Genomic DNA, 14,211 nt, shown 5'->3' on the forward strand with positions numbered 1-14,211 from the left:
CTACAGCATTTTTATAACAGTGCTTGTGCAAAGATTACAGAGGCATTATAGCATGCGTACTCTTAGGAGTATTTCAGAAGTCAGTACGTGAAGCTGAATTTTCAGGTCAGATTTCTCAAGTTGACAGAAGATTTTTCAGCTCTGGAGAAGACATCCTGCTGTCCATTTGCAGGTGAAAATTTCTCTAGCAGTTCAACCGTGTAATATCTAGGGATATATCTGGTGTTTAGTAGGAAATAAGGGTAAAGATTTGTGTCTCTTCCAAATGGCTTTATGCTGGTAGTGTTCTGATTGCCTTAAAGTAGCCAACGCATGCTGCTGGTTTTCCCTGTGCATGTTACTGACCAGTGCACGTCAGCAGGGACGGTGTTCTGTGATCTTTGAAGTAGCTTTCCATATGAAGGCTGGGTCTATGTAGAATGCTATTGGAATAGAAAGTACGACTTGGGTAACCTATAGGGAAAAAAAATAAAAAGGTACTTCCTAGCTGTATCATGAAATACTACCTGGATTGGCTTACTTGCCATGTTTCTCTATTGGGATAGTGTCTCCAAATCCCATACCTCATGTTTAAAACAAAAACAAAAAACAAACACCACCAACAAAAAGCGGGAGCAAAAACAAGCAAACAAACAAAAACAAAAAAGAAGAAAACCAACACACTGAGATCTGGACTTATTTCTGTTTTCCCATTATCTTCCCTTTTTCATCTCACATCTTAACAACTACATGTCTTCCTTTCCGAGTTTGCGAGTCTTATTCTCCCTCTTTCTTCCTCCCCCCAAAAAGCTTCATTTTCCTGGCTGGGTTGAGTCCGTAGCTCCCTTCCTGTCTATTTGACCAGTGGTTCCCTCTGCTTGTCTTTGCCTTCAAGGTCTGATGTGGCTATTAATCTTCAGTTATCCTCTCCCAGTCTTACTGGATCTCAGGCCTTTATTTGTTCCGAAAGGATTGCCAGCTTTGATTTTTATTTTTTTATTTTTAGTGAAGCTTTCTGACAAGAATGTTTATTTCCTGCTATTAAAATTGTACTTGGCTGAAATATGTACAATATTGATAAATGTTGCATTAATGTGTACAAAATGTATGTTTGTGCAACTCAACGTGAGCAGAAGCAAGTGGCAGTACGATGCTGTGGGAGGAAGGACAAGCAGATGGTGACAGAAAGCGCTCTTTCTGAGTCTGTGGTTGTTGCTGAGTCCAGATGACATGAAGAAGTAGAAATCTTGATTTGGTTTACAGTCGGATATGTAGCAGGGTGAAAACTATTTAATTTGCAATTTCTTTCTAGCAGTTTAACCAGAATACATAAAATTAATTGTTGGGTGTTTTCTTCTGGCTCTACCCTTCATGTTTCATCTTCCTGCGTATGGTTAGCCTGCTTGGAGTTAGGGAAGTGGTATTTATAATGATTAGGTGCTCTCTTTTTTCACGGAACCATGTTTCTGAGATGCTGTTGTAATATTACCTAAATAAAACCAGAATTATAAAACAAATCTTTATTCTTCACTTTCACTAATGTCTGAGTGACACTGGGTCGAAGAAACATCAGGGAAGATCAACTGCAGATAAGCTACTAATGTAGCAGTCTACATTTGAAGAGCTTCTAGTTAAGTTTCTTAACAAGTGTGAAGTCCAAAATACATGGAATAGCCTGAGGAAGAAGCAGAGCATCTCTACCACTACCACTGTAAATAATCCTTGCAAAAGAACCATCAATACCCATAGGTACCACTACATGTCATTCTGGGCAATAAGCACTCTAGTGGTTGCTTGGAAAGGGGAAGAAATCCTCACAAACTGTTCTCAAAGGACAAAACCACAGAACATCTTTTGTAAATGGTTACAATTGTTTTATCTCTCGTCTCTTGGTCCTTGTTCTTTCCAGAAGCCTGCAAGATACTTCCAGAACCAAGACTGGTAATTAAATTTCAAAATGCTACAGAATAGCAAAAACAGGGGCATCAGAGAGGAGGTGCATTTTATGGTATGTAATAAACTCCTACCTCTCTGACCAGTCTTTGTTCCATGGAAATGCAACCTACTTGTCTTTGTTGATCAGTTATATTTATAAAAGTTACCACTTCTACTGTCGTTCTCCCTGCTGTTTGACTGTGTATAACAACACAGGTAGAGATCACCTTTTTTTCAAAGTTCTTAGATTGGACCAACTTCTTGAGCAACAGTTCTTCAATGATATCAGGCTTGGCAAGATGCTCCTTCTATTTCAGACCTAAAGGAAGGACTGAAAAGCTTCGGGAGCCCCCCCTGTTGCACCAAGTCTCTGCCCTTCATTTGATAATCGGTCAGCGCGTTACAAAGCAGGACACTGTGAGCACTGATGGTTGGTTTTGTATTAGGTGGAACTGTGAAGTGTGAACTGGTATGAACTTAGATATGAGGGGCTTAAAATGGTGTATTTTAAGAATGTAACACAAGACTTGTAACTGCAGTCTTACTGTCACTGACTGGATATTGTTTGTTTGATTTGGTATTTTTAAAATAAACCTCGGCTACTCAAACTATTAGGTGGAGCTGCATATTTCAATACAACTGCAGATTGTGTTGAACGTTTCTGCTTCACGTTGTTCCATCTTTCCTTCCCTTTCCCTCCAGTATCGGAGACCCCTGTGTTTGTGATTCAAAACCGAATCCTTTTATCTTGCGCTTACATTCATTATTCATTGTGTATTGTCAGTGGATTGCTACTTCAGGCTTGAATTAGAGATAATTAATCTTAGGGAAGCACTTGTAATTTTACACGTTATGAAGCACTCTTGTCTTAGCACAGCAGTGCAGTGGTGGCAAAATGCTCAAATGCTCCTTGTTGCTGTTCAGTGTCTCGATATTTGTGTGCATTCAAGTCTTTATTTTGCTTATTTGTCTGTAGGCTTACGTTGTGGCAGGCATGTTCATGTTTTGCTTTAGAAGAACTTTTTGTTAGGTCATCTTTCTTTTATACAGCTTTTTAAAGCAGAACTAGATTAAATTGACATTTAAACGGTAAGGTTAAAAGACTTCTATTCTTACTACTGAAGAAGAAGTCTTGGAAAAGTGCTGGAGGAGTAAGCGCTCCTCTTCAGAGCAAGAGGAATGAAGCAGGCTCCCACCTTGGCATGTTTCGAAAGCGGTACCATGTGAAGGAACACTGACACATTCATTTCACTTCAGAAGCTGAGTTAAATCAGTCGTTGGTAATTGCGCAAATACCGTCTGCACTTAGGAGCTACGGCTTGATGTTTTCCATCTGGTGGTGAAATGTTTTTCAACCTTCTTGCTCTGCGCAGAGCTCTCAAGGAGCAGGAGCAGTGTGTGAGCATCTATGTCAGAAGTTTTCTCAGGAATTTCATTTCATATGTTGCAACCTTTTTGTTTAGCTTACACATCTGTGTGGGGAACAGTTTGTGTTCTGGATCTTAAAATAGCTTAGAAATGGTTCTAAAAGTACGGCTATCTCCTGACAGTACTTAAAACTGATATTTCCAGAATGCCAAAAGAATACAGTTTCAGGAAGAGCTTTAAAAGGTCCTCTTACATCTCTTGAGCTGTTTTTGCCTAATTGTTTTCAGGAATTAATTGCTAAATAGGGCATGGCACTCCTCAAAATGAGGCTTTTGATTACACTTTGTGAAAACGGATGCATCATAAAAATATTTAATGTAATTTTTGCATATTAATAGTTTTTTCACAGCAAACATAATTAGTTTGTAGAAATGTTAATCTTACCAGAGTCCTTGAAAACAGAAACCAGGGAAGAGTAATTAAAATTTTAAATAAGATTGCATTATACTCCATGCAATTTGTATGGGCTAGAAAAACACAGCTACGACCTGCATTACCCCGCGATCCTGACCTTGTAAGCGGAGTCAAGAGTTAGCATTTGTTGGTAGTACAACTGATGGCCAAACCGGCTGACCAAAATGCAGCGCTTTCCGTTACTAGCCAATTACTGCGATGCTAATAATTGTAGTCTAATTACTGCTAGTGCCCAGCAGTCAATGTGCACAGCCCTCACCCTCCTGGCTGGTCTGGGGTGCCCCCAGTGCCCCGAGCTCCTTCCCGGGAGGAGGATGCAGGAGGTGGCAGCTCCTTCCTCCTCCGCTACCAGCTGCCCCCTGTTAGTTTTGACATGCACTTGGAAGATTGTTTTTAAGCTTTTAAACTCTTTCACTGTGGCTTCCGTTTTGTGGTGTGTGTCGTTCGTCAGTGCCGAACCATTTTGTGGTGCTGAAGTGCAGAGGGTTTGGGTTCTGGTCGCAGTACTTGCCCCGGGAGCTGACATGGGTTTGAGCCTGGGATCCAAGCGGAGCAGCTTGGCAGACTGGAAGGATAATCTGATGGGGAGGAGAGCCACTGCCAGCTGTTGGATGTGATAGGGCAGGGGTTCCTCACATGCCATGGACTGGATGGTGTGTTTTTATAATTTTGTTGCTGGAGGAGGAGGTTAACATCTGAGAAACTGGAGTTCTGGATTTTTAGGAAGAGGCCTTTACTGGATTTTTAGGAAGAGGTCTGTTCAGATTAGATCTGGGCCAGAATTGTAAATGTTCAGATTGTCTGTCTTTGTGTTTGTAAGGATCTCATAAGACTCAGTTCTTCTTGAACTGTGTTATTTTATTCATGTCTTAAATACTAATTTAGATGAAGCTGAGACAAATTTGCCACTGGGCTGTGTGAAGTGTAGCAAAACTGGAGGGGAGTCATGTTAATAAACCTTACGTCTGATTTTTCCTGGGATCAGCTGCTTGGCCTAACCTATGCTCTGTGATGGCTTAATAACGAATTAGAAATACAGGGAATGCCAGCCAGAATACCTGGACAAAATGTTGTCTTTTTCTTCCCTATCCCTTGATCCCAAATCTTTCCTAGTCCTGCGCATAGGGCTTTTCTTTGTTCTGTTACACCTCTGTGAGGGGTCATGGTTTACGTCCTTACTAGAGGGTAGCTTATTTAAAAGCAAACAAACAAACAAAGAATGCTCACAATGCTTGCTTGTTTAGGTGTGTTGGGAAATACTGCTCGTATAGGTAAGTCTGTTAGTAAGCAGGTGTCTTGTATTTTTGTATGGGTGGTGATGGATAGGTTGCATGGGCAGCCTGTTGTCTGCTGCTGTTGCTCTATTCCTTTACAAATACCCATCTCTTATGACAGAGAAATGAGAATTATTCTCAATGCAGATAATAGCATCTAATTTCTACCTCTTCACATTTGAGGAAGGTCCAGAGCTTGGAAGCAGTCCTCATCTGCCACGTGCTCCGGCAGCCTCTGCCAAAGTTGTTATACACATAGGGTCGATTAACCGCCTGTGAGGGTTTGGCTTAGGTCAAAGTATTCTGTGCTCAAGAGCAAAGAATCAAAATGTGTGTTTCCAGTGTAAACCCAGTAGAGAATTAAAGTGCTTGGTCACTTAGAGGTAATCTGCAACGACCTGGGAAGTGTTTATGGAATTTGCCCATGGTAAAACTAGCAGAAATACCAGGTAAGGGATTGAGGGAAGAACTGAAACTGAAACAGTCATTAGCAGGTCCAAACTCCTCTCTCTTTTCCCCTGCCACATTGCAGGTCTTCTGTTTTTAAATCTTGAAATTGTGTTTTGAATAATTACACTGCATGACCAGGTAATTTGTGTACAATTTTCAGTTTAAAATTCTGTTTGCAGCTTTGATTAGGCTCCGCGGTGTGTTGGGAGTTCTCCGTATCTGCACCTGGATCTCTGCATCATGGATAAGAAATGTTATTATCTCATGATCAGGCTTAGCAGACATGCACAACTTTGCCGTGCCCCCGTACTTTATCCCCCTGCTACTCAGTGCACACTTCCACTGATTGTTTTTGGGAGAGGGGGGTGTGAGGTTTTCCTTTTGCTGGTCTCGTAGTTTACTGGCAAAGACATTTATGATCTCATGCCTTCCAAGTACTTTCCCTGTTAATGTGCTACCTCTAATATTTTAAAGTTTCCTAAGTATTTCCTAGAAAAAAAATATTTCAGTCCGTCATGACAGTAGCAGGTGGTAGGACTTTTAGTCTATTGTCAAGGCGATTAAAGAGCAATGCTTTTTCATTCAGATTTAAGATCTACAGCAGATGCAGGCTGTTTCATCTCCTTCACTAAATGTGTTTTCCCAGCCTTAATAAATAAACTCTTGTCTTTTGCATCAATGCTATTTGCCGTTTAATACCTGTACCTCTAATTTCACATATAGTACTAACGCTTTTCTTCTCTTACATCTGAAATTGCTTTATTTCTTAGTGTTAGCATTCCTTTCTTGTTACTTACCCTGCTGTGTGTCTGTTATATCCTCCTCAGCCTCCTCCTTGAATAATTACTTGTAGCTCAGTCTGTTTATTTCCCATCATCCTGGCATTAATATACAAGTAGTTGTGAGATGTTTTATTCCCTTTCTTGGTAGAGTAGTTTTGTTTTCTTCTTTCATTCCTTCTCTCCTGTTTCTTCTTTTTTCCCCATCTCCAGGCTTGGCATTTCAGTTCCTGACTTAGCTGTCTTTTTGAGAAAGCGAGTCTTGCATCCGCTGCAGTCTGGTTTTTGTGTGTCAGATCCGCGGGCAGGAGATGAGGTGGGCTTTCTGAGGGGAGCAGCGGCTAGACAAGAGCATACGTGCTCTCGGAGGGCTGCGATCCGCTACTGGTATTCTTCTTTGTAGCTCCACATCTGGTAGGCAGGCCTGTCCGAATCCACTTCCTTGGATTCCGAAAGTAATGTGGAATGAGAGAGGAAGGATTCACTGGAAAAGCACCAAGTTGGTCACTGCTAAGGGGGATTTATCACTTGGTGGCACTATATGGAGAGATGCAAATCTGAGAAAGTGAAGTGCAAAGGGAATCCAGGGTGGTAAAAACAGTGAAAATGGAAAGAATTTAGGTCAAATATAAATGTGGATGGAATGAGGATAAGGACTTTTAATGACAGGAAAAAATTGCTGCAAACAGAAATTAGTGGAGGGTAACGTGGTTAACCGTGGAAGAGGCAAAGATGAGATCCATTGCAGAATAATTTGGAGCAGATGGGAGGTGGAAAAAAATGATGAGCAAAGGTGCCTAACTGTAAAAAGCTATAAAAGTCAAGGTGACAGATGAAAAAAGTGCTCTAGTAAACAAATTACAGAACCCAAATCGCTTCTTCCCTTGCTGAAGGGAAGGAAATGGGAGAGAAGGAATCAGAGGTGACAGTGAAGTTTTGATCCTGAGGGAGTAAAATGCATGCGTTATTTAAAACAAAAGGACTGTAAGAAGAGATTAAGAAAGGCAGGCATGCTCAGTCCTAGAAAGAATCCGTCTCTGATAATGGTGTGGTAGGTGTGGGAGAAATACCTGACACTTGGACTAGAACCATCTTGAAGGAGAATTGCTGAATTATTGCCATGTATTTGAGTAGATATGCAGAAGTGGCGGCTGAGTTCGTGGAGGACCTGTACTTCCAGTGTAGTTGTTTCCTATGAAAGGGCTAAAAGTACTGATATAGCACCAAAATCAGTATGTGGGCATTGCAGTGTTTACAACTGCACTAAGAGCATTAGGAGTATTTCATATTACTGTATTATATTTTGCTCATGTGAAACTTGAACTGCTCTATAGATGCTATGTGATAGTAACAATGACTCAGTTTGCTTTTTTTTTAATCACTTAATTGTCTTTTCTCTTGTGTGTAGATATTTGATTTAATGGATGCCAAAGCCCGTGCTGACTGCATCAAAGAAATAGATCTTCTAAAGGTAAAAATACTTACCTTGAATAAAAATGCAGCCATTATCAAAGTACGTTATTTTTTTCATAGATACACCTGAAGTGTCAACTGGTAGCTGTGTAGAGCTTTAATGAGCCTCATTTAAGGAATCTATAATCTATAATTGCATTAAAAGTTAAAATAGAGAATTCAATCCTATCGAAAAATGCATAACTTCTCAAGTAGAAGTTTCTACTAAGCATGTGATACTGTAGTTAAGTGTCTTGTGTGCAAGAAAAAACTGATTTCAAAAATTGGCCCAGCTGTTTCATCAGGTTTTATCATACTATTGCACAGATGCATTGAAAGAAAAGATCCTTTAAAGTACTGACATGAATCATCGTCTAGATCCTAAAACTCCACCATGTTCTTGCAGGCTTGCGTGTTACTGCAAAATGTTCATCTGTAAATGCTTTTCATAAAAGCCTGTACTGTTTGTATCATACTATAATATATCTTAGGTGTGTTATTTGCCTAAATAAAAATATTTCATTCATAAAATATAAGACACTACACTAAAACATGCGTTGTATATCTTTTCTTAGCAACTGAATCACCCAAATGTAATAAAATACTATGCGTCATTCATTGAGGACAATGAACTGAACATAGTCTTGGAATTAGCTGATGCTGGAGATCTTTCTAGAATGATAAAGGTAGGAATTAACTTTTAAAAATTATTATTGCTAAAAGGTTTCAGTGTTAAACTTCTCTGACTTCTCGTTCTGCTTGCTCACCGGTGAGTTGAATGCAGTTAAAATGGCAAAAACTGTGGAGAAACTTTGAGTATTTGTACTGACTTTTTTATGTACGCCCAATACTGATGCTTAACAGAAGTATTTTTTACACTGTTAACTATAGTGTAAGTGCAGGTGAGGACATAACTAGACTTAATTATATTATTTTCTGTGGGGAGAAAAAAAAAAAGCTAATGAAAAGCACTTTCATCACCATTTAGAAGAGTGCTTTTTGATGGCTTTCCTGATTTTGGCACAACTGTGTTTGTGTTAGAACATTCTGTACTTTATGATAGTCTTGAAAGCAGAGGGGGCTGGTGTCACAAGGCAGAAGTGATTTTCTGTGTCTTGAGCTCAAACTGCTAATCAGTCTAGCAAACAAAATAATGTTTGAAATGGAAACCACTGCATGGTTTTGTAGGCCTGGTTAAATATGTTATCTTGAGACTAACGTATTTTGAAAATGTATTTTGTAATTTGATTGAAATCATGTACAGTGAACTTGCTGATAAGTGAGCGTGTGCTATAGGTTAGGTGATTTTTTTGTATTCTTAAGTGCCAGTTCTTTAGCTCATCGGAAAAAAAAATTATCTAGGAGCTGTTGTATGAACTTCATATGCTGAAACTTGCATTAACTTTTAATCAGCTTTTTTTTTAATCTTTGTTTGTCATCTGACAACCACCTCCCCTGTTTCCCTACCCTTTTTCCACTGGGTCTTGGTTTTATGAAGTCCCTTTGGTGTACTTTCTTGTGTGCGCACCAACTTTATTGTTGTCAACATAGTGTAAGTCAGGGAACAAATACCGCCAGTCCATTAGCATTCTCTCAGCAACTGCCAGGCACAGAACAGAGTTGTGCTGTTTTGTTTAGGACCTACATGAATGGAGAATGTTAATTTCTTCATTAATGACTTTCATAGTTACGTGGTTTTTTGTTTTTTTTTTCCTTTGAGCTTTTTGGAGAATGTTCCCTTCTAGATTGATAACTATAAGGTAGGACGGTCAAAATTGGGTTCTAAACAGGTTGACAGGGTTCTGTTAATATTTATATCCAAATCTGATATTTTTCTTCATCTCATGAATTATTAATTCTGTGGGCTTACATTTCATAAAACATAAAGGAAGGTTTGTCTTTTCTTTGCAATGTTCAGTTTTGACACAACAGTTATTAATATGAGTACTCTGTGACAGATTGCCTTATGGCATGTCTGGTCTTATGACCCATTGAAGCTTTTTCTGCCCTCCTTCTCCCCCCTTCTTTTTTTTTTTTTTTTTTTTTTTTTTTAATCCAATGTGTGAATAATGGCTCCTTCAGTGCAGTTGGCCTCATTACACCTTGTCCAAGTCGGTGGGTATTTCTTTCAGGCTCGATCTTGGAGGCAGTTTGTGATTCTCCTCTTAACACAGGGATCATGTTTAATGTAGCAAACTTAGATTGCTGTTTGATGTTAATGACAGCCTATCAGGCTATTATTAAATATGTATGAGGTGTCACAATGCACTCAGTCTTCATGCTGCTTGTGGAGGAAGTGATTTGGTAGACTATTTGGATGATATCAGCGTTAAGTGTGGATGCATCGGTTACAGTGTCTTTTGAACAAAATAGTTTAAAAATTGCCTGAAAAATAAAAAATATGTAATGGGGTGGAAACTTCCTAGCAAAATATCTGCCTGTCACGTTACAAAGGTCAGTAACTGTGTTGTGTTGGTAATGAATAAATAAATAAAGAAGCCATGCTTTGGTTTCCAGTATTCTTGCTAGTCTGCTGCTTTAAGTTTGTTGGAGGATGTCGTGGCACCCCCAGAAGAGTGGTTGGGTATCTGGCTGCTGTGTGATTTGTAGAAACAAGGTTGGAGCATGTTTTTGAAATTGTAAATGACCACAGTTTGAATGACAGTGAAACCACCGCGAATGTCAAGGAAAACTGTTTAACTGGTTTACTTGGGTATTTGTTATGACATTATTGGCACATCGGAGAATGCTCGCAAAGCTGCTGTGCCTCACAGTGCACCTTAATGAATTCTTTAGTTCTTCCCTTAATGAACCACGTCGTCGCTGTCCAGCTTTTATACTGTCCCTCTTGTTACCTGTGAATAATACTCTCTTTGTCCCCACTGAGTAGACAACTGAGGAAAATCACTTGATGTATTCATACTGAGGACCAATAATGGATTCTAATAGAATTCATAGAATTTGCTGTATGGAGGAGAAAAAAAAAGTAAAAAGTTGTGCATTGGCATTTACGAATCTCATAATGAAATCAGAAGCATCTCATGCGTGCTCTCTCTTCTCTCCCTGTGCCCCCCTGCCCCAATTTAATCCGGTGATTGAATAAGAATCTCACTTTATCCCTGCCCCCCCCCCCCCCCAGATGTTTCGTCTCTCACAGAAATATGTTTCTGTACAGCCTTTGTTTTTAACAGCCAAACCCTTGACCATGTCACGTTAGTCACCCAGAAGAAGAGAATTACTGGTGTCTGGGAGATACTCACTGGGTTATAAACTTGGTTTGGCACTGGACCATACAGCTGGGTGCTGCGTGAGCGCTGTGTAGAGATGGGGGAAGAAGGAAAGAGAAGTCTACATCGCTGGGTAGTATTGCAATGAAAAGATGGCAAATTACTGCTATACCTGTTCCCAGTTGCTTGTGGTTGTCAGGGTTTGTGGTCTCCACTGTGCAGTGTGGTGGTCTGAGGGCGATGCAGCTCCCGAGGTTACAGGTAGCTGATGGAGCCCCCGGGTTGCCTCGTCACACCACCTCCTTGCAGTGCAGACATGTTGTGAAGCAGGGCTGGGGCTTCATCTCCTTTCCTATTAGTCACGGCTCTCTTCCACCACAGGGACAGGCTGAACAGCGTTCTGTGGGAGCACAACTGCTGACTTGGACAGGATTTATTTATTTATTTATTTTTAAGCAACAATTGATATATATTGGATAAAGAAAATGCCATAAACAGAAAAGAGTCTGCTAATTGCATTAGCCAAGAAACCACATTAGAATGATTCAGGGAAAAAAAAAAAAAGCAAGCTTGTGCTAAAGGTGCTGAAATAATACAATTTCAAGTCTTGCAGAATAATTAGGATGCTTTATTTAAAATTAAAGTTACTAGGTGTTAGAAGGGATGTTTTGAAGACACCGCAATGTTTGTTTTAAATACAATCAGCAAAAAGCTCCTAGGTCTATTTCCTTTTTATAGATATTTTTAGTTTTTCTGGCAAATAATCTTACTACACCAAAAAAAATGCAAACTTTAAACTGAATATGTCAACCAGATCTTAAGGAACTAAATCATGTTTTGGGAGTGAGCTTGAAAGCTTTCATCTAAAAAGTTGAAAATCTGTTAGCTAGCAGCTTCCTCAAGAAATGGGGAAAAAAAATCAAATTCCACAAAATGTCACGTAGGCACTTTACACACTGCTCAGAGAATGCTTTAATGTATATTTTTTCAGGGTTAAGTTTAAAAATAAAACACTACAATTATCTAAGTTAAATAGGCAAATATTTTAAAACAGGAAAAATGTGTAAATGGTATAAACTTCATACTGATTCCTCTTTTATTTTCTTTTTTTTTCTGTAGTTGGGAACAGTATTCTTTGTCCTTATCTATCTATCTATCTAGTTGTGCGTGCGGGGTGAGTGTACATATTTGGATGTTTGTATATTTATATATTTAAACGGGACAACTTAAACAGTGATAGTTATTTCCTTGCAAGCAACTGACACGTATCTAAATCGCCAGTTGTGGCATTGCAGTGGCTGGGCCTCTGCTTAGGCAGGTTTTAAGTCTCATTGATTATCATTTTGATGTTTCACCTCTGATGGGTATTTTGGGCTTCCCCGTGTGAAATAGCATCAGGCAGCTCTCTTCTCCACGTGGCCTGGGATGCAAACCCTCCCTCCTCTTTTGATGCCAAAAGATGTTAGCAGTGAGCTTCTTTGGAACTCATTGGCAGTGCTGAAGGTGTACCGCAGGCTTTTTGGTACATTTCAGAGCACACATTGGCTCTAAGTGGACTTTGTTTGATTGGAAGAGTGCAAGCTGACCCCTTCAGAGTGTGTTTCTGAAAGATGTATGATTTAGTAGAAGGCTAGGGAAAAGCGCATTATGCTGCCACGGTGTGGTTTTTATTCATTTGTTTGTTTTAAAATCCAGTAAGCAAAAATCCAGTAAGCATTTCTTCTGAAAAACTGTAGCCCTCATGTAATAAAGCAGATATAAAACACGGAAAGTGGACTTCTCTTAGAGTGATGGCCGTGAAAACTCACCCGAACTGAAATTCTTTGAAGAGAAGAGGTTGTATTGCCCAGCAGGAACTGCAGAAGCACAGCAGCCCAAGTGGTGAATTCCCATACACGCAGAGCTGCACGAGCCTCTTGCATCTCCTAGTGCCGGCAGCGCTGTGTGCCACCCGAGTGACTATGAATGCTTCAATCTATAGCACAGGTGACTGAAATGAAATTGTTTTGCCAGAAATAGCTTTTTCCCAGATGCTTTGGATGAGCGTAAACTTTCCTGTCCTTTGAAGGGTATTTGTTCTTTCTAAAAGCAGAGAGAAGGGAGCAGTCTGAGCAGAACGCAGATGAACGAGTACACGGGGACACGCAGCCGGGCGCTCCTGGAGCAGGGAGAGGATCTGACTGGGACTGGGGAAGGCAAGTGAGCTGGGACTAGCTGGTGAGCAGTTTGGAGACAGGGTAGGCTGGGAAGTGGCCACACAAGGCGTTAGAGGCTGAGGAGTGTAGGAGAATGAGAACAGGAGTAATGCACTGGGAGAAATGGGAGCCCCAGTGCTGAAGATGAACACAGTGAGCCGAGTGAAGGACTGACTGTTTCCAGAAGGTAGGACAGCCTGTGCGGGGACCCTGGGCAGACAAACAGACTGTCAGTAGGTGGACAGCCTGGCTGGGGTAATTTGGACAGGCTGTGGACAGGCAGTGATTGCAAAAGCAGAGAAAATGGGTTGAAGAGACAGGAGTGGGGAGGGGGCAGGTATGGGACGGGGGGTAGAGGAGAGGCAGGCTGTGCAGGAGTTACAGATCCCCCAGAAGTAAGAGGAGCACAAAGAAGAGCCTGTCCTGCAGGGGTACTGCCCTGCTAAGAGTGGAAGGGGACTGATGGTTCAGGAGTGCTGCTGTTCTGCTGCTGTCAGCAAGCGTGCACAAAGTCCGCTGGTGTACCCATCTGGTACCTCCTGAAGGATGATGCTCTGTTGTGCAAGTTGCTTGGTCAGCTCCAGCACTAGCTGTGGCTGTAAAAGTGCCAACTCTGGGAAGCTGCATGGAGCGATATGATGGAGAGCCTGCGTCTCTGTTGTTATTTTTATGCTTCTTTTAAATCCAGGGAATTGCATATAACCTAAGGAAGCAACACTGAATCTGCAAAAGCAGGCATTCAGACCTAGCGAATTATACAACTGAGTATCTTACACTCCAGCAAATCACAGGTTTAGCTCTTCCTTGACAAACCACTGTTCTGCTCGGTGTTAAGGATGCAGCTACTCTGGGTGGGAATTATGGTTGTGCAGTGCACGCTGTAATTTGTTGTGGCTGCGCTGCCGCCTTTGCTGTGGCTGTAGTTTCCAAGGCAGGGAATTAAAGGAAGACAAAGGTTTCCTGGTTAATGCAGCTGAATGCTGTTCCAGAGACTATTCTTTCTTACTGCCTCTGGTACTGGTCGTAAGGGATACTGTATAAACCCCTTCAACTGCTTTTTTGATGGGAACTGTAATTG

The 14,211-nt window shown here is 40.8% G+C and overlaps 1 protein-coding gene across 1 annotated transcript in view; it reads left to right on the plus strand.

Moving 5' to 3' along the window:
- Window positions 1-14,211, plus strand: part of NEK7 (NIMA related kinase 7) — a 66,360-nt gene that overhangs the window by 16,700 nt on the left and 35,449 nt on the right. The window contains exons 4-5 of the mRNA XM_084290791.1: window positions 7,668-7,730; window positions 8,287-8,397. Of these exons, the coding sequence (XP_084146917.1) occupies window positions 7,668-7,730; window positions 8,287-8,397 (174 nt within the window). The remainder of the gene's footprint in view (window positions 1-7,667; window positions 7,731-8,286; window positions 8,398-14,211) is intronic.

The sequence above is a fragment of the Netta rufina genome (assembly GCF_964035555.1).
Source record: "Netta rufina genome assembly, chromosome: 8".
Classification (NCBI taxonomy): Eukaryota; Metazoa; Chordata; class Aves; order Anseriformes; family Anatidae; genus Netta; species Netta rufina.